This window comes from Ceratotherium simum, chromosome 1 (genome assembly GCF_057802395.1).
Source record: "Ceratotherium simum simum isolate JZ-2026a chromosome 1, ASM5780239v1, whole genome shotgun sequence".
In the NCBI taxonomy this organism is placed as follows: domain Eukaryota; kingdom Metazoa; phylum Chordata; class Mammalia; order Perissodactyla; family Rhinocerotidae; genus Ceratotherium; species Ceratotherium simum.
This window is the reverse complement of record NC_141900.1, coordinates 74,599,842-74,624,567: the sequence shown is the minus strand read 5'-3', so window position 1 is coordinate 74,624,567 and position 24,726 is coordinate 74,599,842. Positions and strand designations below refer to the sequence as shown.

At 34.5% G+C, this 24,726-nt stretch overlaps 1 protein-coding gene across 3 annotated transcripts in view; it reads left to right on the top strand.

The window, feature by feature from the left end:
- Positions 1 to 24,726, top strand: part of TFEC (transcription factor EC) — a 71,644-nt gene that overhangs the window by 29,244 nt on the left and 17,674 nt on the right. For 2 of the 3 annotated variants that reach the window (XM_004418786.3, XM_087429859.1), the window contains exons 3-4: positions 5,457 to 5,543; positions 22,922 to 23,036. In XM_004418786.3, coding sequence (XP_004418843.1) covers positions 5,457 to 5,543; positions 22,922 to 23,036 — 202 coding nt within the window. The remainder of the gene's footprint in view (positions 1 to 5,456; positions 5,544 to 22,921; positions 23,037 to 24,726) is intronic. The other variant, XM_087429865.1, reaches the window with a different exon arrangement.

Genomic DNA, 24,726 nt, shown 5'->3' with positions numbered 1-24,726 from the left:
TAAAGGGAAAAAAATCCAAAATGATATACATATGCCACTCAATTCTAGGCAAAACCCAGAAAATGATCTTATTGTGTATCTTATGAAATATGTTTTCTAAAAAATAAGAAAGAATAAGTAACATATATCAGTTTTTTCGATTTTTCTTAGTAAATATTTTTATTCCTAAGGCACACAGCTTACCTTTTCCTTTATAATAAATTTGTGCATTATAAAGGAAATTTACGTGATCTTAGTGGTCCTTCAAGTGGTATCAGTCAAAGGGAGTTGCATGGCTGGGAAAGGTTGAAATCCCCAAGAGGTATAGTGGGCTAGGAGCAATGTACACACTGACTACACATAAAATTTTTTCCACTTTTTTAACCATTGTACTTTAAACTATGTATGTAGAAGTCTCTTCCATCATTAATGTCCATTTAATCATAATTTTATTGTCAGTTATATTTTTAATCAGTGTGTGTTCACTTTGAATTTGACTTATCGAGTGCACGTTTTCACATACTGCCATCATTCACAGTCTTGTTATCTTTAATGGCTAGGGTGTATCCTAAGTTCTTGCAATTTCCTAATATTCTCTGATTGGTGCTAGGAGTCCATGACACAAAGCAGAAGGTGTGCGGTCTTTAAGGTCAGACAGCAGGGGATTAGAACCACTACTTGCTAGCTGTGTGGTCTGAACCCTTATGCTCTCTCACCAACAATTCTACACCTTGAAGAGTTGTTTTAATGCTTCCATTTTTAAAGTTCCTCATACAAGGACAGAGTGGGGGCTCAGGAGATGGTGGCAGTTGCCATCTTTTTGTGTTTCTTTCTACTAAGCTTGTCCTCCCGTGACAGCAGGGAACATTGCGTTAATTCAAAGAAGATCCCAGAAATCATGGCTGCCACAGAGTAAGTCTGTGAGAACATCTTTAGATTCAGTATTTAGGGGTTGGAATTAGGAGTAACTTGGTGATTGAAGGTCTCCAAGGCAACAAAATATAAAATCAAAAGAAGCACTTAATAGCATGTGTCTTTCTGGGATAAAATCCAAATTTGTACTCATGGCACACAGGACCCTTCTACACCTAACCCTCGCCTCCTGACACAAACTTATCATTTGGCATCCCCAGGTTGCTCTGTGCTTTAGCCATAGGAGTTCACTAGTAATTCTCATGGTGGCCAGGTTCTCTCTTCTTATATCCTTTCTTTATCAACTACTCATTCAATCTCTACCATTCGTCTAGATAATTCCAACTCACTCTTCAAAATTCATTTCAGGTTTCTTATCTAAGGTGCTTTTCCTGGTGGTTCTCTGTGTGGATTAGGTGCCTATTCTCTGACTTTACATAGTAACACCTATATCATATGGATAGAAATTGTACTTATAGCATTTTCACAGCTCATGATACATTTTAATTATTTATTATCTTATTTTTCTTATCCACTGTACCCTCTAGGAGCTCCAAGTTGAGGGGAGGAGAAAAAAAGTAAGCAAATAATTATAATATTATGTAGAAAGGGCAATGGGATAATAGGAGCACAGAAGTGCTGTTCTTATCAGAAGTATATCAATAGTAAGACTTCGAGGATGATGGCTAGTAGGGCATTTGGCCAGGTGAGATAGCATAAGCAAAGAATAGAGATGGGAAACAGCATGAGGTGAGCAAAAATGAGAGGCACATGGTGGTAAAAGGTGACACCAGAGAAGTAGGTAACAGACAAATCACAGAAAGGCTGACACTCCATGTTAAGCAACATCAAATCCTTGAAGGGCTTTCTCTTGTGAGGGCTGGGGTGGCATAATCAGATTTGACTTTAATATCGCTCTGTCAGCTGTGTGGTGGAAAAAGCCTGGAGGGAGGGCAGGTTATTTCCATAACACAGTGAGAGGTGATGGAGTTGATTAGAACACGTTAGAGCTGAGGTATCTGTGAGAGCATCATACGGAGATGTTGGTTTGCCTTGAGGAGAAAGAATCTAGACCAGAGGAAGAGATTTGAGAGTTGTCAGCATGTAGGTGGTACTAGAAAACTTGAATGAGAAAGAGAGCTGGAGAACATGAATATAGAGAAGAGAGTGGTGAGCCAAGGGTAGGATTGAGGAGATCACCAACATTTAAGGGGTAGTCAGAGGAGAGGGGCCGTGAAGGTAAAGTATAAGGATAACCAGGAGAGTGTGGTGTCCCTGAAGCCAAAGATAGAGTTAGTTTAAAAATGGAAGGAATGATCCACATGCTCAAATGTAGCAGCTGAGTCCAATAAAATATGGACTGATAAATATCTATTGAATTTGGCAGTCAAAGAAAATAGCAACAAAAGGAATTTTGGTAGGATGGTTGGCAGAAAGCATTCTACCTTGAATTCAGAGTTAACAGGAGATGAAGAGATTAAACTCCTGGTATGTTTGGGATGGTTGGGAAGAAAGATACTAGGGCAAAGGCATAGAGGGTCATAAAGTGAAAATTGTTCAGTTGATCTGCCACAGCGTCTAGACTGGATCTAAAGGAAGATTGCATTTAATGAGTGAGATAATGGAATTTAAGATTTCAGAAATGAAGCAGTTTAGAGGATGAGAAGATCCAAGGCATGGGCTGGAGAATAGGTAAAGAAAAGGCTAAATTCAGATTCATGATTTTGAGAGGGCTGAGCTAAAATATTCAGCATTATTTTGCCATACAATGCTGACTGTTGTTGCTGTAGACGTTTTTAGGTGCAATGTGCATTCCTTTGTCCTTGAACCTCATCCTCTCTATGCCTATTACCTCCATTTTGATTTTAGTCAAAAGAATTTATTCCTTCTTTGTATTTCATTTCATTTATCACTCTGAAGTACTTATTACGCTGACTTGTAATTCTTTTGTCTAATCTTTTAATTCTGTTTCATCTGATATAAAATGTTGTGTTTGTTGTCTTTTTTAAAGTAACAACTGGATTCTGTAGTGATTAATTATGAAGATTCCTGGAAGCTGTGAAGCAAATTTTAACTCTTAAAATCAATTTAGGATAATGGAAGAACCAATATCTTCAATAAATTAGAGAAATATATAGTCTTGTATGTAGACGACAGAAACGAGGGATGGAGGTGTTGAAGGCAAAAGCAGAGCCTCCAAGAAGGAAGAACATTCATATATAGGAAAGAAAGATTTCCTTCTGGAAGAGGAGAAACCTAAGCATGTTTATAGGCAAGAGGGAAAAATTAGAGATTCAAAAGACTGGATCATTTATAATGTAAGCTTCCAGAAAGAAAAGGGATAAATGACTTACGTGTAATTTTACTGAAACTATCAGAAGTACCCCAAAGAAAAGCATTTACCATAAATTATGCATAATTAGTATCCTTCTTCCCTTCGGTCTTCTTCACATCTGTTCAGTGTAAATTTGTTGTCCATTTAATGGCGGAATGTGAATGAAAGAAATATAGTGAAATTAAAATTTGAGTTTAGTAACAATCAATAATGTACTTTAAAACCTTCAGAGACTGGACAAACCAAAAGATACAAAACATGCATATGTATTATCCTAGATCCTTTAAAGATCTCTCAATGCACACAGAATTACATCTAAAGTCCAGACCATGGCCTCTGGCTACACTTTTGGATATGGTACCCACTAGCCACATGTGGCTCTTTGAATTTAATTTTAAATTAATTCAAATTCAACGCAATCTTCAAAAATTGAATGAAAGAAAAAATTTAGTTCCTCAGTTATACTAGCTACATTTCAAGTGCTCAGTAGCCATATGTGGTAACTTGCTACTGTATTGAATAGTACAGACATAGGATGTTCCCATTATTGCAGAAATTTTTGTTGGACTCCATTGGTCCAAAGGGTTGTACAATGTAAGTTCCTTGCTTACTTTTCAGCTTTATCTCAAATCTCTCTTGCCCTTGCTCACTCCGCTCCATTCCCATTGGCCCTCTCACTCTTTCTCGTACACTCTGAGTTTATTCCTACCTTACAGTCTTATTTTCTGCTTCCTTTCCAAGGACTATCCTTCTCCATCTTATTCATGTCTCTGTTCAAATATTGGTAAATCCTTTTCTGACCATTTTCTAAAATAACACTCATTCCCATTAAACTCTATCCACCTACCTGCTTTAATTTCTTCAGACCACTGTTTGTTATGAAGCTGTTTATTGTCTATTTCCTCAATAGAGTTTGAGCTCCATGAGGGCAGAGACTTTGTGCTGTTTGCTTTTATAGCTCCAGTACCTACAACAAGGTCTTGCAACAAATATCGCTCAATAAATATTGTTAAATTAATATATGAATAGTGTTCCAATTTTTTTGGCATATCACCTTTGGAAGTATCTTTGTAGAAGTCTTTGAACATTTGATTTTATAAGGTTCTCAGAAATCTTGCTTAGAAAATAACATTAACATAATCATAAAATAATTTTATATCTCTTCCAGAATTTACTCCTGGCTGTTTCTGCACATCTTGGGAAATTCAGAGTACTACAGTTATATAAATTCAGCATTCTCATGATCTTTGAGTTTACATCATATTTAAAATTTCACTACAGAGAATATGATGGGAGAGAAGAGAGCTAGAGCTAGAGAAGAGAGAGAAGAAAAGGGGGGCAAGCATGCTATTTTAAAAATGTAAGGTTTTTAAATCTCCTCCAGCTAATGTATAGAAAAGAAGGAAGACTATTTTAGAAAGGAGTTGAGAAAGGGAGTAGAAAGCTGATTTAAATTAGGACTACAGAGCCCGATTTCCAGGATTTCAATCCTGCCTCTGTTACTCACTAGCTATATAATCTGGAGCAAGTTATTGAATTTCTTTTTCTCTGAGTTTCCTCATCTGTGCAATGGAGATAATGACGGTATCCACCTCATAGGATTGTTGTGAAGAGTAAATGAGCTGATGTATGCAGAGCACATAGAACAGTGCCTGGCACATCTGCTGCACTGTCACTTTTAATGTTTCAAGTGTCTATGATTATCATTGTTGTTGTTATTATTGCTGTTATTGTTATTGGTCATTAGGGAAAGTTGGATAATATGTTTACATGTAGTTGTATCCATGTGGACTAATCAGCTAAAGTTCAACCACTGATGTTTGGATATCTACCTGTAAGATGCAATCAGAACATTTTAAAAGAAAAATAAAGTTTGTAGGAAGTCATCTCTCTACATGTTAAGTACATGGGGTCTGGCTTGAGGTACATCGTGGTAACCACTTGGTTTATATAGATACTGATTTCCAAGGGACCAGCCCAGGGCAATGTGCCCAGCCACCACCTGCCAGCGGTGGAAGCAAAGGCAAGGAAAAGCAGCACAGGGCAAGGGGTGTCAGGAGTACTTCATTTTACGTTCTAAAATATTCTGGGTTTTGATACACCTATAACCTTAATTTATATATGCTAAAAAATACTTTTAAAGATTGCTGAAATGTTTCTTTCTAAATTCAGGCTGAAGTACAACCTTTATCATTACGTGCAGTATTCTAAATGTATTATATTTTGCTAGATGGAGGACGTTATTGAGGATATAATCGGTATGGAATCAAGTTTTAAAGAGGAAGGAACAGACTCTCCTCTGCTAATGCAAAGAACAGTAAGTGTTTCCAGACCTGAGGAGGTCAATTAGAACGAAATACATAATAGCTGCTGATGATAAAAAAGAAATTTATTTGATTAGCAAATGGTGCTTTCTTCTGTACTTTTGGAACAGACACAAGATCACAGAGGAATATTAGAAAATATTTATTGGTGCAGGAAAAAGATTCTATAATGTTATTGAGGAAGATAGATGATAGGGCTTGTACTATCCTATCTATCTATCATCTATCTATCTACCTATCTACCTACCTACCTACCTACCTACCTATCTATCACAAATTCCTGGGATATTATGTAATGAAGGGATGATATCTCCTATTTGATTGCTGTTGTCTTCTCATTGTTCATTTGTTAATTACTAAAAATGTTATCTGTATAGGGTGTGCAAGCTCTTTCCACACATTTTGAAGGGTTATTTTGGGTTTGTTTGTTTATGGTTTTAGATCTTTTAGAAAACATGAGAAAAAATATGAAAGATTATAATTGAATTGCTACTTTAAACATTTCACTTAAAGAAAGTGAATTCTGAATATAATGCATAGTGTGGATACTTTTTATCAGCAAATCAATGGGCAGGTCTATGTTAATGATGGACCTCTTAAATTTAAGACCTTAAGAAAAAATTGGAGAAAGCACCCCTTTTTTCTTTATTAATTCCCAAATAGACTATCTAAAAAGAGAAATATCTCTTTCTTCCACTTCTATGGTATGCAGGACCTCTACTTTATAACGAGTCACTAATACTGGTATTATCTGACAAAGATCAAATGAGGTTTAAAACTTTGTGTTTTTTACAGACTTTTTGTTTAGAAGGGAGCGACAATTCTTTCTACCTCTTGTCTTCAGATTTCAAGCAGTATAGTGAGATGAAATCTAACCAATTTTCTAGATAAATATGTTATTAATGCTAATTTCTGCCTGTCTAATTTCATAGCATGAGTATACAATTTTCTTAACCGGTATTCAACTTCTGGGTTTGAGGAAATGACATTAATTTCCCACAATCTTCTCTCTCTTGAATGTGGTACTTACTTCATTGAAATTATATATTGAAACGTTCTCTTTGTCAGATTATCTTACTTGTTTTGTAGAGGCTGCATAGAATGGCTTACTCAGTACAAATTGGTGGCAATAGCCATCCTGAATTTGCTTTTGATATACAGAATGTACTTTTAAAAAGATAGATACTACTGGCCTATCTGTAGTTATATAAAGAAATACCTGCTGTTGACCCATTAGCAATCATTGATCAATCTAGGTCTACATATAAAACCAAGCAGTTCAATTAACCAAATATTTATTATGTGCAAAGCATAATACATACACCATAGGAAACTAAAAATTGAGACACAATTCACAAGTCATGAGGCCACTTGACAGTGGGGCAGGGCAGTGTGGCCCACCTGAGAGGCAGGAGGGAAAGAGTGCGGATCTTGGTGTTAAACCCAGGTCCTAATCTAGACAGTGGGTAAGTCACTTAAACTCTCTTTGCTTTGCTTTCTTCTGCATTAAGAGAATAATAAAAATATTAGTCTCCAAGGCTGTTTTTATATTAAATCTTGCTAGACTACAGGTGTATATTTTAAATGCTCGTCAGAGTGTTGCTCTGGAGTTTGAGGGAGAAACCATGTTAAATTGAGATTTTTTGGGAAATGCTTTATGAAAAGATGATGTTTGAAATATATTTATGAAAGGTGGTTAAGATTTTAAGAGGAAGATATGAAGGCAGAAAAGTAGCAAGTCAAGAGAACAACATAAGACAAGGCAGCAGTGAGAAAAAAAGAGAATATATCAGAATGGCTGGTAGAACAGAGGTAGGAAACTATATAAAAAACTATTAAAGAAAAGAATTTTTATAGTTCATGTGGATAAAAATAAAGACCTGTTTGATTCAGAGGAATGCTTTGAGTAAGCACATTAGCTAGGGAACTTTTGGCTGCAGATGGTGGAACCTAGCTCATTTGGGGCTTAAGAATGAAAGGAATTTGTTGGTTCACGTCATCTAAAAATTCCTAAGTAATATTGTATGTAGACATTCCTCCATAAAACTTTGCTTTTGTTTTCTTCTGTGCTGGCTTTACTCTCAGCTGCTGAGCAGACACTATCATAGCACATTCCTAGCTGTGCACACAGTTCTTTCTTGCTAACCCAGTTTTTTTTTTCAGACATTCACTCCTTCACAAGAAGGAGGAAGTTTCTGATTAATTTAAGCCAACCCTGGTGGCCCCATTTCCCTCATCAGAGATTGTTTTAAGCATGCGCTTGTCTTGCAATTCTGGCATGTTGAGCAGGTTACTGGGGCCTTCCAGGAATTTTCTTCAGTCTTTAAAAGAAACCCAAGAAAGAGAAGATTTTTGCCTCTCCATGATGTTGTAAGACAATGTGACTTATGTAGTCATTTTGTGGCTCAGAAGGTAAATAAACTAAGGATAAACAAAAGAAAAGGAAAGGAAAAGCCAAGAGAAATGCAAAGAAATGCTGCTTATATGCCCCTGGAGAATTCTTTACCTAAGGATTTCACATTATGTAAATTTTTTTTCCTTTATTTTATAAGCTAGTTGTGTCAGGATTTTTTGATTGTCATAACCAAATGCATCCTAATGAATACATTTGGCCAGGCTTGTCAACCTAAGAGAAGGACAGCTTCCTTTTCTCCTTAGTTCCAGTTCAATTCTTGGGATAATTCTTATTGGAGCAAGTTCTTTCATATATCTATCCCTAAGCCAATTTCTCTGGGTCTTGGGCCCACCCTAGGGCTGTGGATTGAGCAGCCCTACACAACAAATTACCTAGACTAAGAGTGAGAACCAGGAGAATAGGCATTTTTACCAAAATAAATGTGAATGAATTCTAGAGACGCTCAACCAACAGATATCCATTATGGTAAGCTTCAAAAGTGAGAATATTTATCAATAGTAATAATTATTATTGGTTTCTCACCTCTATATGGCAGGTACTTTTCTAATTATTTTACATATATTTTCTCTTGTTCTCAGAGAAATATGTGAAGTCTCAGGGGCGATCTATTGGGTGGGCTATTAGTCACTTTGGGGCTCCCTGGCTGGAGCCTAAGCAGAAAACCTTGGATGTCACTTAGCTAAGATTTATCCAAGGACCACTGCACATAGGCTTAACTAAATGTCATGTTATAACTTCTGTGGGTGGGAAACTTGGAAGCTGCTGAGGGGAAGCTTGGACCACTTGTGATGGTTCTTCAAATTTATCCAGGTTGAGTGAAGTAGTTCAAGGTTTTCATGGACCAATTTAGCCCAGGTATTTCTGACCCAGAAGTGAATGTTCAGTGATTAGTGACTAGACTCTGAATAGTTAAGCAGAAGCTACCTCTCAATTCTATTTGATCAAGAGAGTTAGTCACCTGTCAATTAGCTCTTATTGCAACAACTATGTAAACTGGACTGAAAAGAGCCCAAGTGCAAGGAATATTCAGCCCAATTGGTCATTCTTGCATTAACACCTCGACCTCTCAGTTTCTCAATCTCTTTAATGTCAATGATATTTTTCTCCTCCCTATTTAGTCATCTCCTCACATGATGATATCTTAGATCTTGTTATCGCCAATTCCTCTATCTCATAACATTTTTATTTCACACATTTTGACCATTATATTCTATTTTTTCGGTGTACCCACTCTAGTGCTCTTACTTCACCAATTGTTCAAACTTGTGGAGACTCCAAATCAATGGACTCTATCACTGTTTTCAGTGGCTATTACTTCCCACTCACAACATTTTGGAAATTTATTCCTTAACCTGTCTAATGTCCTTGCTCAAACACTGTAACTAATTCTCTTGCAAACACTCTTAACATGTCCCCATTTTCCTTCATTTTACTTTCCCAGCAAAACCGCAACCCAACTCATTTCTCATCTTACTCTGCATCTTAACCCAAGCAGCTGAGGGGCTAATATTTCACCACATTAGTCATTATACTCAACTCAAATATATCACCAAAATTTCACAGGGGCTTTCACTACTACCAGACAATACTACAGCTATTCCCTAGTGAAAAGTCCCATTAATTGAGATAACTCTTTTATACTTTCTCTCCTCAAATTTCCATAATTCCCCATCCATTCTCCATTCCTCAGCTGATTTCTCTTTCACAGCATATTTTAGAGAGAAAATATATGCAATCAGATTAGGATTTACGCATTAGCTTTGGTTCACCAATTCTATTAAACCACTTGCATCTATTTTCATTTTTTTCTGCCATCCCTTCTATTACAATAGAATAATTGTCCCAGCCCATAATTTAAAGCCAGCCTCACCACTTGTGTCCTGGATCCCACTCATTCTTACCTTCCCAAGGAATTTCCTTCTCTAAATAGCTCTTTCTTTTCGTATATAATCGGCATATTCTGATCTATTGGATTATTAATATCAGCATTACATTAGTCTTTAATAACACTCCCTGAAAATCAAAACAAACCAAATTCCTTTTGAGCACATTTCCTTTCTAACTACCATGTCATTTCACAACTCCCTTACCCACCTAAAACTCTCTACTTCCATTTTCTCCCTGCCTCCATTTCCTCACCTCCCATTCTCTACTCTCTAATAGAGCTTTTGTCTTCATAATTCTAAAAGAGCTCTTAAAACCAACCAATGCAGAAGCCAATAGTAAATTCTCCCTTCTCATCTGACTTGGCTTTTCAGTGGCATTTGCCATGGTAGACCACTCCCTCCTTCTTGAAGCACAATATGGGCTTCTGGGCACCATACTTTCTGTTTTTCCACCCACCTTGCAGGTTCTTTCTCCTCTAAAACAGATGTCTAAATGCTAAAATGTCCCAAGGCTCAGTCTTCAGCCGTCTTTTCTCGTGTATCTATATACCTTATAGGTGATCCCAACCCATCTCCAGCTGGACATCTCCTCTATATGCCAGACTCAAATATCCTGCTGCTTGCTTGACACGTTTTGTGCTTTTAACAGACATCTCAAACTTACAATGACTAAAAAGAAGCTTTTGCACCCCCGCCCCAAATCTGCTTTTGGTTCATCTAGAACCAAAAAAGAGTCATTTTTCTCTTCTCTTTCTTACTCCCATACTCCCACATCTATCAGTATGCCCTTTTAATCAGCAGCCAAGATTTCCTGAATCTCACGGCTTCGTTATCATCTCCTCTACTAAAACTCTTTTCCAGGCTACCATCATCTCTCACTTGAACTTCAGAAACAGACTCCAATCTAACTTCCCTGCTACTTCTTGCCGCCTTACAGCTGTTCTTCACACAGCAGCCAGATGATCTTCACAAAGCAAAAATCAGATCCTGTTTCTCCTTGCTTAACATTCTATTCACTTCCTGAAATCCTCAGAAAGTAATCCAGACACTTTACCATAGTCAGCACTTTTCTTTAACTTTAATCTCTGGCCTTGATAGCCTTCTTCCTGCTCCTTGAACATGACACGCATATTATCACGGTAGGACCATTAAACTTCCTTTTTTGGGGTTGGAATACTTTTGTCTCAGATCTTTGCATGACTGCCTCTTTATGCTTCAGATCTTTAGTCAGTTATCACCTTGTCAGAGAGCCTTCCACAATCTCCTTTGCTAAAAGACCCCCCCATCACTCCCTAAATCAAAGTCTTATGATTAGAGTAACAAAAATCATCTTATTTATTATTTTATTTATCTATTTGTTGTGTACTCCTATCCCTAAAATGTAAACTCCTTGAAGATAGTGATTTTGTCCGTCTTGTTCACTGCTGTGTCCTGGAGCCCAGAACAGTGACCTGTTCATTATTCTGTTCTCTCGCCCAGCACAATGCCCAGCACATGATAGGTGCTCAGCAAATGCATATTCGAGAAATAATCTAAAATTCACACATGATATCGAAAGAAATTTTCCCATTATACATTACTATTTAGGATTTTTTTAATGGCAAGAAAAGCAGCAGCAGTAAGGGTAAGAACAATGATAATAGTAGCTACTATGCCTTGGATACTTGCTACATGACGAGGATTGTGCAAAACACTTTTTGTGAAAAATTTAATCACCACAACCAACCTATGAGATAGAGACTATTACCACCTGTTGTCATTTTACAAATGAGGAAAGAGGCTTAGACACGTTCAGTAACTTACTCAAGTTCATACAGTTAGTGAGTTGCAGGGTAGGAGTTTGAATCCAGTCCTGTATGACACTGAATGCAACAATCCTACCCACTCTGCTGTGCCAGCAGCCTAAGAAGGAAGCCATTTATAGAACCGTGGAATCTTAGAATCTGAAGGGACCTTGGGCTGATCCTCTGCCCCACTCAAGCTGAATAATTGTTTAGCCTCTGAGTTTAGATCTGTCTCCCTATAATTTCCACCCATTGGTATTAGTTTGACCCCTTCATTTCAGAACTGTGGTTGTGCATAGTAACTCATTCTTTTATCATAGACGGGTATTTTTCAACCAGGTGCCTAAATGCTGGTGGCATTTGGCAATCTCAGTAAACTATTATAGTTCAAGACCATTCCAGAGACGAGGACTGAGTAAATATTAACAAACCCCTGTGCTTGGTTGGAGCTTGAAAGGACTACACAACTTCAACAAGAAAGCTTTTGTCAATCACAGTCTAGACGAGATTAGTCTTAAAGTCCAAGGAAGAACCAAAGTTCACCTTAGTGCAGAAGTTTCTGCATGACTCTCTTGGTTATTGTTTACAAGTTTAAGGAAAAGAAAATGATGAAGGAGAAAGAGAAAACTATTGCTATTGTGAAGGTTATAGACACTTCCAAGTTAAAACTGGTGAGCAAGTGCATTTTGGAATTCTTTCAATGTTTAGAGATAAAACCACCTTAAATACTGAATTTAAACTTTATAAGCTAGTAGTCAATAAAATAAGATATGTAGAAATTGAGCTTTGAAACGCATAATATATAATCTGCTGTATTGACAAGCTTGTTGACCTACAAGATAGTTTTTAGTGCTCTGACTATAGTAAAAATATTTTTATAGTCTATTTAGTGAAAACATTGTTAAAAATAATGTTTTATTGTGACTTTTTAATCAAAAAGTGAGGGTTCCACTGATTATTTGTTGCAGTGTTTACATTAAATTAATAACTGTTTTTATTAATTTAGTACTAAATAGGTCATATGCATATAAAGTGTGTGATGCACAAGTATTTGTAAGTTACCATTCTATGTTTTGTATTTTATCTTTTCTATTCGAGTTATAAGCCAGCTGCCAAGGACAAGGGATCTCCCACTCCCGCCCAATGCATTATTTTTATTCATTCATAATATAACAATAATAATAATAATAATAATAATAATAATAACTCAGAGGGACTTCTCTGTTCAATGTTTGTCATTCAAAACCCATAGCCATGCTTTAGCAGATAAAATAAAGTCAGAGGGAGATCAACTGTGTGTGTCCTAAAACTGGAAAAATCTAGTTTATTGCATTTAAATGAATAAATACACAAAAGGAAAGAAATAATGTTTTAAATACCACTTTATTGTGTATGCATACATTGTGTGGTATATGTTCCCCACAGTGCTCACTCTTTACGCCTGAAGTTTATCTTCTTTTTATGTCTACGGTTATTCTGTCTAATAGTCTCATGCTCATTTTTGCATTTGAGGTTCATAATGAAAGTCTTCTCAAAAAGCAAAATACAAATCCAAACAACTCAAAATTTCCCCTCAGTTTCCCATGAAACTCACACTAAATATGTGATATAGGTATAGATATATAGATATAACACATACACATATATATGTAAGGTTTAGGGTTATTTTTTCCTTTTAGTATTTATACTGAAAAATTATCTGGAAATATAATACGTAACCACATAAATATATATAAATAAAAGATTTTATTTCATTTTTTGTATTTATAATGAGATTTTCTAGGAGATAGATATATCACACATACACCACAAACACATACATAATATATATAATACATATAATATATAAATATATACATATATTATATATATGTATACATATACACACACAGACATGTATCTCCAGAAAATTCTTAGGGTTTTAGATAAATAATCAATTTTCAGGAACATGGTGAGTATATACTATGGTGCCCTCTCTCTTGCTGAGTAAATATAAGTGAAGACAGGTAAAACAATAAATAAAAATTAAATTATTAAATTTATGGCCAGCTTTATTAGTCCTATAGTGTTTTGGTGAAGAGAAAAATAAACCAGGCTGCCATGAGGGAGAGTGTTGGAGGTGGTTTGGAAGTTAAGTTGAGAGTAGATGGTTTTTGATACTTAAGGAGTGAGGCCATTTGAGGTGTAGAAAACAGCAATGTGACAGAATAAAACAGAAAAATATAGTTCAATGGCTTCCAAGTTTTTTGAGTATTCAAAACACTTACCTTTAAAAGTGTTAAGGGAAGGACCCTTCCACAATAGGTTAGGTAGTAAAGAATCCAGCCTTTGTGTTAGACAGACCTAGTTCTGTATCCCAAGCCCACTAGTTATGCAACTATATGATCTTGAGATAATTACTTAATTTTGCAAGGTTTTAATTATTTTATATTTACAATGGGAATTATGATACTTACCCCACTGAGGTGTTATAAAGATTACTTGAGATACTGTTATTTGTTATTATTATCAAACATGCGTAGCTTAATACCTGGTATATAACAAGTAAACAGCTATCTACGACAGAGTATATATGTTATGATAATGTTTGCATTTTATTAATTTTTTAAAAAAATTCCGCAATGTGGATTCATAGGTTCCTTGTGGCAACACTCTTTCCTCCCACCCCCGCCCTCCCATTGGAGTCTGAAATCTACTTTTGGAAGCCATGGCATTGTGTATATGTATGTGGCGATGAGATATTTTTCAGAACTGGAGAGTAGTGGTAAATAATGTTGACTAGATAATGTGAGGCCATTTAATGAGATTTAGAAAGCTAGATGCAAGAGTTTGAGCTTAATATATGAGTTAAAGGGGAGAGATTTTCGATTTTAGATTTTTGAGCTGGGAGAGATCAGAAGACAGTTATATTTTTAAAACATGAATTGGTCTGAGAGGAGCAGTTGGGAATTAATTGAGAGGGATGGAGGGACATAATTTAGGCCTAGGGCTCTGAGAATCTTGAGATATGAGAATAGAGAAGAAAATTCAGACTGATAAAGAACTTAAAAGAAAAAAGTGTCATAACTGGGTGATAGGTTGGACATAGTATATGGAGAGGGAAGGGGTTGGGAAAAATTAATGTGGAATTTAGGTCAGATTATTTATGTTGTCCTTTACTATGTGTGGCCTGATAAGAATAAATGAATATATGAACATTTTCATAGTTTACTTAGATGTTTCTACAATAATTTTGGACCAAGATTTTATTTTCTCATAGCACAGCACTGATTTTAAACATAGGCAAAACTATATTTTTCTAGAGTCATGAAAAGTTATCTTCTCAAAAACTAAGAATTTTGTTGTAAATGGGATTGAATTTTATCAGATACTTTTTCTGAAACTATTGAGATGATCATAGATTTGTTTTTCTCTTTTAACATCATAAAACATATTTGTGGGAAACCAAACTTAACTATGGCAAATTATCTTGTTTATATTCTCTTGGTCTCAAATTGCTAGAAATATTTTGCTTAAGATTTACAGTCATGAGTGAAATGGGTATAATTTTTCTTTCTTATAATGTCTTTGTATGGTTTCAGTCTCAGTGAATCGGGACATATTCTCTCTCGTCTCTGTTGTCTGGAAATGTTTGTACAAAATTGAGATGATATATTTCTTGAAAATGTGACACTTTTGCCCATAAAACCATCTATTACAGATATTTTTTTGTGGAATATATTTAAAGTTTGTTTTGATTTCTTCAGTAATCATAAGACTGATCGATCTATTAATTACTTTTTTAGTCAGTTCTACTAAATAATATTTTTTTAGAAATTTATGTACTTTGTCTAAGCATTCACAATCATCGGCAAATAATTACAGGTAGTATCTCTTATTATCTTTTTCATTGCGGCAAAATATATGTAACATAAAATTCACTGTTCTAAACGTGTACAATTCAGTGGCATTACATAGATTTACAATGTTGTGTAACCATCACCTACCCATTTTCAGACCTTTTTCATTATCCCAAACAGAAACTCTGCACCCATTAAACAATAGCCACCCATTTTCCCCTACCCGCCAGACCCTCGTCACCTCTATTCTCTTTTCTGCCTGTATGAATGACTGTTCTAGATACCTCGTATAAGTGGACTCATATAATATTTGCCCTTTTATGTCTGGTTTATTTCACTTATCATAATGTACAAGAGTCATATGCGTTGTAGCATGTATCAAAATTTTATTCCTTTTTAAGGCTGCATACTACTCCATTAGATGTGTATACCACATTTTATTTATCTTTTTATCTGTTGATGGACATTTGGGTTGTTTCCACCTTTTGGCTATTGTGAATAATGCTTCTATGAACATTGGAGTGCAAGTATCTGGTTGAGTTTCTGCTTTTAAATCTTTTTGGTATATACCTAGAGGTGGGGAATTGCTGGTCATATGGTAACTTTATGTTTAACTTTGAGGAACTGTCATACTGTTTTCCACAATAGCTGCACCATTTCATATTCTCAGCAGCAATGTAGCAGGGTTCCAATTTCTCCATATCCTCACCAACACTTATTTTCCTTTCTTTTGATAATAGGCAACTTAATGAGCATGAAGTGGTATCACAGTGTGGTTTTAATTTACATTTCCCTAATTACTAATGCTATGGGCACCTTTTCATGTCCTTACTTGCCATTTGTATATCTTTTTTTGGAGAAATGTCTGTTCAAATCCTTTGCCCATTTTTTAATCGGGTTGTTTTTGTTGTTGTTGTTGAGTTGTAGGAGTTTTCTTTAATATAGCCTGGATATTAATCTCTTAACAGATATATGATTTGCAAATAATTCCTCACAGTCTGTGGGTTGTCCTTTCACTCTTTCGCTAGTGTTCTTTGATGTACAAAAGTTTTAAATTTTGATGAAGTCCAGTTTACCTATTTTGTTATTGTCGTTGCCTGTGCTTTGACATCACATCCAAAAAGTCATAGCCAAACCCAATATCATGGAGATCTTCCCCTATGTTTTCTTCTAGGAGTGTTATAGTTTTAGTTCTTATGTTTACGTCTTTGGTCCATTTTGAGTGATTTTTGCATGTTGTGTAAGATAAGGGTCCAACTTCAATCTTTCACGTGTGGATATCCAGCTTTCGCAAGATCATTTGTTGAAAAAACCATCCTTTCTCCATTGAAGGGTCTTGGCACCTTTGTCAAAAATCATTTGACCGTGTATTTGAGAGTTACATTTCCAGGCTGTCTATTCCACTCCATTAGTCTATACGTCTGTCTTTATGCCAGTACCATGCTGTTTTGATTACTGATGCTGTGTAGTAAGTTTTGAATTCTGGAAATGTGAGTCTTCCAACTTTGTTTTTCTTTTTCAAGGTTGTTTTTGCTTGTCAGGGTGGCTCGAGATTCCATATGAATTTTAGTATGGGTTTTCCTATTTCTGCAAAAACCACTGTTAGGATTTTAATAGGGATTTGAATTGAATCTGTAGATTGCTTTGGGTAGTATTGTCATCTTAACAATATTAAGTCTTCTCATGAAAGAATATGGGATGTGTTTCCATTTATTTATGTCTTTTTAAATTTTTTTAAGCAATATTTTTTAGTTTTCAGAGTACAAGTCTTTTCTTCCTTGGGTAAATTTATTTTATGTTATTCTTTTTGATATTGTAAATTGAATTGCTTTAATTTCCTTTTCAGATTGTTTATTGTTAGTGTATAAAGATGCAATTTACTTTTGCACATTGATTTTGTATCCTGCTACTTTGCCGACTTCATTTATTAGCTCTAATAGCTTTGTGTGTGTGTGTGTAGTCTCATAGTTTTCTAAATATAAGACCATGTCATTTCTGAACAAAGATCATTTTACTTATTCTTTTCCAACTTGGATGACTTTTGTTTTGTCTTCTTGCCTAATTGCACTGGCTAGAACTTCTATTACTATGTTGAATAGAAGTGGTGAAAGCAAGTATCCTGGTCTTGCTTGTTCCTAATCCTAGGGGGAAAGGTTATTATCTTTTAAATCTCAACGTGTAGTGTAGTTATAGCCTCCTTTAATTTAGAATATTATTTATTTAGTCTTCCTCCTTTTTAATGTCTTGCCAGAAGCATGTCAAGTTTGTTAATTAAAGAAAAAAACTCTGCCTTGTGGGTCTTCTCTTGTATTGTTTTTGACTGATTTATTTTATTAGCTATTCTACTTTCTTTGGGTTTATTTGGTAGTTTTTCTAACTTTTTGAAAATTATACATTTATCAAATTTTAAAATTTTACCTATGTTTATCATATTTTTATTTAACAGGTATAAATTTCCTTCAAAGCACTGCTTTACTGTGTCCCAGAAGTTGCTTTATGTGTGTTTTGGTATCTTTCACTTTTTTTAAATTCCAGTGTGATTTTGACGTTACTCTTCAGTCATTTAAAAAGTTTCCAAATATTTGGGAAATCAGGGACTCTATGAAATGTGTTGAAGGTTTTTTTGGCTGAATACATAATCAATATTTTATATGTTCCATATGTACTTGGGAAATCTGTGTATTCTCTAATTTTTAGACATAGAACTACATACATGTCTATTAGGCCACAATTTTAGTTTTATTGTTCAAATCTATAACATTACTGATCATTTTTTGTCTGCTTGACTTTTCAAAAATTGGGAGAAGTGTGTTGAAATATCTCACTACATTGGTGGATTTATTGATTTCTCCTTGTAGTTCAAAACATTTTGTGTCACATATTTTGAAATTATTTTATTAGGTACATTCATGCTCATAATTGCAGTGCCTTTTGAAGAATTGAATTCTTTATTATTTTATAGTGACTCTCTCTAACCCTAATAATTTTTATAATTTGAAAGCCTGTTTTCTCTGATGTTAATACAGCTACGTCAGTTTTCCTATGGTTATTGTTTGCTGGATGTATCTTTTTCCGCCCTTTAACTTTCAACCTTGTGTGTCTTTTTACTATGTAGGTATGTCTCTTGTAAGCTACATATATCTAAATACTGTGTTCTTACCCAAACTGTCAACATTTTAGCTGAGGAGTTTCCCCTATTTACACTGATTATTATTATTTATATATTTTCAACTGTTTCTCTCATCTTAATTTATTATTTGTGTGTCCCATATTTTAATATATTTCTCCTTAGTACATTTTTACCACTTTCACATTCTTTGGTTTCTTTACTACAGCAACCCAATCATACTGATATTATCTAGACTTTAATACTGAGTTAAATGGTGATATATTTCACTTTGTCTTTGGTCTTGATTCCCTTCTTCTTTTTATGACTACAACCACTTTACCAAGATATTTGATTATTTTTATTTTATATTTTTGAAGCATATCTTTTAAATATCTCATTCTATTTAGGGACTTCATCCAAAACTGTTTTCAATGTTTGTCTTTGTTGGTAAACATTCCTAAGCATTTTATGCCTCTAAGAATGTTTTTATCATGGCCTCATATGTGAATGACATTTGGGCTGGATATAAAACTTTGTGTTTTAAGTTCTTTTCTTTCAACATTTAAAAAATACTGATTCACTTTCTTCTTTCATCCAATTTTGCCATTGAAAAATCTTATGTTAATCAGATTCCTGTCCTTTGGACGTAATCTTCTCTTTTTCTCTTTAGGCTTTTAGATTTTTCTCCTTGTCATTGTATATTCTTGAATTTAACTATAATGTGTCTAAATGTAGGCTTTTCCTATTTTTCTTCTTTGGCATTCTATAGGTTCTTTGATTTTTAAATAAAAATAAAATAATGATAAAATAAGATAAAATAAAAGCCTTTAGGTTTTTATTTGGTGTTAATTCCCAGAAATGTATCTCCACTATTTCTTAAAATATTTTCTTCCTTCCAATTTTATTTTTCTCTCTCTGAGACTCCCCATATCTATATTTTATTTCTAATAATTCTATCCTCTATACAGATTAGATTTTCTTTCATATGTTCTATTTCTTGGTTCTTTTATTCATCCTCTTGAGAGATTAATTTGCTTTTATAATTTGCTAATTCCTTTATTCTTTTCTTAGTGTATCCATTATGCTATTTTTTCCATTCTATAGTTTTCTTTTTTTCGAGTATTATATTTTCATACCTCCTATTTCTGCTTGATCAATTTGGCCATTTTTATGTTTACTTGTTGTTATTTTATATTATAAATATCTTTATTTCTTTTAGAATGTACATTAGGCTAATTTAAGAAACTTGGTTTCATGTGATTTTTTATTTTTGCTTTTGATGTTACTTCTAACACTGCATGTTGTTTTACTTGTGAAATAGTTATTTTCCTCAAATGTTTTTATATTTTGACCTGTGAGTTCATTATCTTCAGGAATATCCACTACTGTGAGAGGCTGTATACATGTGAGAAGGTCACATCCCCACCCATTTCAGTCTCTATGATCTTAGTAGTGGAGATGTGAATAAATCTAGGGTAGAGAATCTCAGACACCAGGAACCACTGTCAATCACTCCTCACATAAAGGAACTTCTCAGATGAGGAGTGCACGTTTTTGTATATGTAGTATTATCTTGAAGTATTGAAAGAAAAAAAGAAGTATTGTCTTGAGGAATATGTTGTATCTTGTTGGAAAGATTTTATGATAAATTCTTTATTATATGTCTTTAAAATTTTGGTTGTTAATAATAATATGTTCTCCTACTGTTATGTCAAAGACTTTGCTTTCTGTTCTTTTAACCAGAATAATAAATATTTCTTCATAAAATACCTAGCCAGTTCCTACTAAACTGCAAAATAAAGACCTAGATCTTATTATCTAAGTCACTTATACTTTTGACAAAAGTAGGTATAATTTTGCTTTGTAGGCCCTTTCAGATGTGTGTGTAATCTTTAAATTTTCACTAACATTGTAGTCTTCTATCTTTTAATGGAGAAAATGCACTTTAGATTACATGAAGTGTATTACATACTTCTAAATTGAAGCCAATTGTCTAATGATGTTCAAAAAGTGATTAGCCCTTTACATGAAATAGAGTAGTACCTACAGCATAAAATTAAATAGGATATTAATCATTGTGCTTCAGGGCATAAATTAGACAATAACCAAGGTCGGGAGAAGATGTAATGTAGCTATAGTTATACAGGATTAGATTCATTATCAGAATTCTAGCCCTATTTCTAAGGAAAAACACATTTGGTATAGTCTGAGCAAGTAATATGGGCCCAGTGAAATGCTATAGTTAGGAACCCATCACTTTATTGTTGCAGAGTGTATGTAATATGGTTCCTTTTCTTCTTAAACATTTCTGCAATTTGCCACTGCTGCATTGAAATCCATCTGAATTCAAGCTCTTCAGAGAAAAGTGCCATTTCCCTAGTTCCTTCTTTCTTACTCCCTGTCTTTTTGTTCAGCACGTCCATTATGTTTCTCAAAGGCACAGTGGAAATGTACAATTCAGGTTAGTGATGCCTTAGTTTATAATCAACAGAGTTTTCAAAAAATATCTTGGAAACTTTATACTTTTACAAATATGACTAAATGACCCACACATTAGGGAAATATCTGCTTTTAGGATTTCTTCCTAATTGTATTGTTCTGATACTAACACTCACCATCTCTCCAATTTCATCAACTTTGTCGCTATTTTTCAGATGAGGAAATTGAGAAGGAATAAATACTCTACTTAAGTAGCTCCCTTCCAAGATCCAAGAAGTAAAAATACTTTTTAAAACAATGAGTTTATATAAAATAGAGATGAGGAGTCCTTATAGAGTAAATAATGAAAAGAACAAATATATGAAAATATACATTAAAATACCATATGCAGTCTATAGTGTCCTTACTGATATGCATATATACTTTCATATTAGCCTGATTTCCACTGTATTTTTAAAGTTTTCTTCCCTGTGAAATATACAATATTTATATCATATAGTTTAATGGATTATTATGTCAGAAACTAATTTTGGTCCTCAGATGTCCTTTCTTCACATTTATTTCCAGTCTGATTTTATAAGTATCAAAAAAACTCCCTCAGGAAAAAAAAAAACAAACGCCCTCAGTCTGAACTGGAGTTTTACAAAAAGTGGGAAAGGGAAGTTAAAATCTCCATAATAATCTGGCTATGGCGTTGTTTGATTATTTGTATTTTTTCTAGACCTCAAGGAAAGAAAAAAGTTGCTACTTATTACTGCCCAGAAATGAAATAAAGATACTTAGAATGGAAATATTTTATTTTATTATTATTTTTTTTTGTGAGGAAGATTGGCCCTGAGCTAACATCTGCCAATCTTCCTCTTTTTTTGCTGAGGAAGACTGGCCCTGGGCTAACATCCATGCCCATCTTCCTCCACTTTATATGGGATGCCACCACAGCATGGTTTGACAAGCGGTGTGTTGCTGCACGCTGGGGATCCAAACTGGCGAACCCCGGGCTGCCACAGTGGAACGCGCGCACTTAACCGCTTGCGCCATCAGGCAGGCCCCAGAATGGAAATATTTTAAACGTTCAAATTCTACATTTTAAATGTGGCTTTTTATGGAATAATGAATATTAACTTAAATTATGGATATTATTTACATTTAATTTTCTTTGGAGATAAGTCAATAAGCATATTTTAAATAACAAATTGGTACAATTTTGAATTGTGTATAAAGCATCTTAGCTTTCTGAAAAACTGTTCCCAAGAAGTTCTTTAAGAATTGCAGTATTGCTATAATTAGATGTACCCTATATCCACTAGAGGCAAAAGTAGTTTTAGGCTACTTTTAGTTACCAGCTGGGATATTTATAATAATCCAGAACATTAAGTGTACAATGAGAAAAAGTATGCCTTCCAGGAAGGAAGTTTCTCACTTAATTAACAGTGTAAAACACCTCCTGACTGTGTGTTGCTGGTAGCACTGATGGTATTAAGAAGGTTTCCAAAATGTTCAACCATTATACCTAACTTATGATACACAATGAACTTTCCAGCTTTGCTAATATGTATATTGATTTTTGTCCAAAAGGGTATTTTTAATCTTATTCATTTATAACCAGATAATGTGCTGGATCAAACTTCCATAACTTTGTAAATATTGATGAGAATTTTCCTTCATGAGTGAACTAATTTCTCTTTTTGCTGAAATACAAAAAGTTTTTTTCAACATATCTTATCTAAAAGCAACCCATAATGATTTAAAAAAGTTAATGCATACTCATCTCTTGTTTAAAACTAAATGCTATATATTACAAATTATTGTTAGTAAAGTGGCAAATTTAAAATATACAACAAAATATATCAATGTCTACAGAAGGTTTGATTGATCTTTTCTTCCTTTTTCCTCTGAAGTTATCTGGAAGTATTTTGGATGTGTATAGTGGTGAGCAGGGAATTTCACCAGTTAATATGGGACTTACAAGTGCTTCCTGTCCAAGTAGTCTACCAATGAAAAGAGAAATTACAGGTAATGTTGCTTTTATAGTTTTATCCTTCTTTACCAACTGCATAAGATATGAGTGACATATATTACCAAGCTAAATAGAATTTTAAAAATATTATCAAAATAGTTAAAATGGGAGACGTTTGGAAAGTAAATTCATTTTTTTCTATGACAATCAAGTAGTAAGTTAATATAACTTACGATTCAACTGAATTGATTCATTATTTTAGGAATTGCTCAAATATATACATATGCTCTACACATATATATAGACAGCTTGACTAAGTTCTTGACTTAACATAGGTTCATTTTAATATAGAATAGATGCAATTTATTAACATGGTTGCAAAATAATAGATTACTAGATTAGGGAAAATTAGTCTTTTTATATGTAGAGTTTGATATAAAACAAACAACTAGATTTTTCCCTTTTTAGCTTGTTTTACGAATTTCATAATAGACTTGCATTTAACTTTCCCAAGTGGGTAAAAGCCCCTCAATTTTCAAAAGTGCATTTCAAAATTGTTACAACCCAAAGGTATTGTAGGGGCACTGTCAAGTTCCTTTAATACATAGATGAGGAAATCAAGGGTTGGAGGAGTTATTTTCTCAAAGTCATACAGCAGATTACAGGCAGAAGTGGATCAAAGTAAGGATTTCCTGACCTACAAGCCCAGTATTAGTTCCTCCATAAGAATAAAATAAAATTCAGTTGAAATTTCTGTAACAAGCTTTTTTTTTTTTTTTTTTTTAAAGATTTTATTTATTCATTTTTTCCCCCCAAAGCCCCAGTAGATAGTTGCATGTCGTGGGTTCACATCCTTCTAGTTGCTGTACGCGGGACCCGGCCTCGGGTTGGACGGAGATGTGGTGCCTCGGGGCGCGCCTGGGATCCGAACCCGGGCCGCCAGCATCAGAGCGCGCGAACTTAACCGCTAAGCCACGGAGCCGGCCCAAGCTTTTGTTTTTTTTTTGTTGTTGTTGTTGGTTTTTTTTTTAATATTTTATTTTATTTATTTTTTATTTTTTTGGTATTTCTCTTCCACTCAAGTTTTTTGTTTTTTTTATTTTTTTGTTTATTGCAGTAACATTGGTTTATAACATTGTAAAAATTTCAGGTGTACATCATTGTACTTCTATTTCTGCATAGATTACATCATGTTCACCACCAAAATACTAAATACAATCCATCACCACACACATGTACCGAATTATCTCATTCACCCTCCTCCCTCCACCCTTCACCTCTGGTAACCACCAATCCAATCTCTGTCTCTATGTGTTTGTTTATTGTTGTTATTATCTACTACTTAATGAAGGCAATCATACAGTATTTGACCTTCTCCCTCTGACTTATTTCACTTTGCATTATACCCTCAATGTCCATCCATGTTGTCACAAATGGCTGGATTTCATCGTTTCTTATGGCTGAGTAGTATTCCATTGTGTATATATACCACATCTTCCTTATCCATTCGTCCCTTGATGGGCACTTAGGTTGCTTCCAAGTCTTGGCTATTGTGAATAACGCTGCAATGAACACAGGGGTGCATGTACCTTTGCAAATTGGTGTTTTCAAGTTCTTTGGATAAATACCCAACAGTGGAATAGCTGGATCATAGCTGGTAGTTCTATCCTTGATTTTTTGAGGAATCTCCATACTGTTTTCCATAGTGGCTGCACCAGTTTGCACTCCCACCAGCAGTGTATGAGA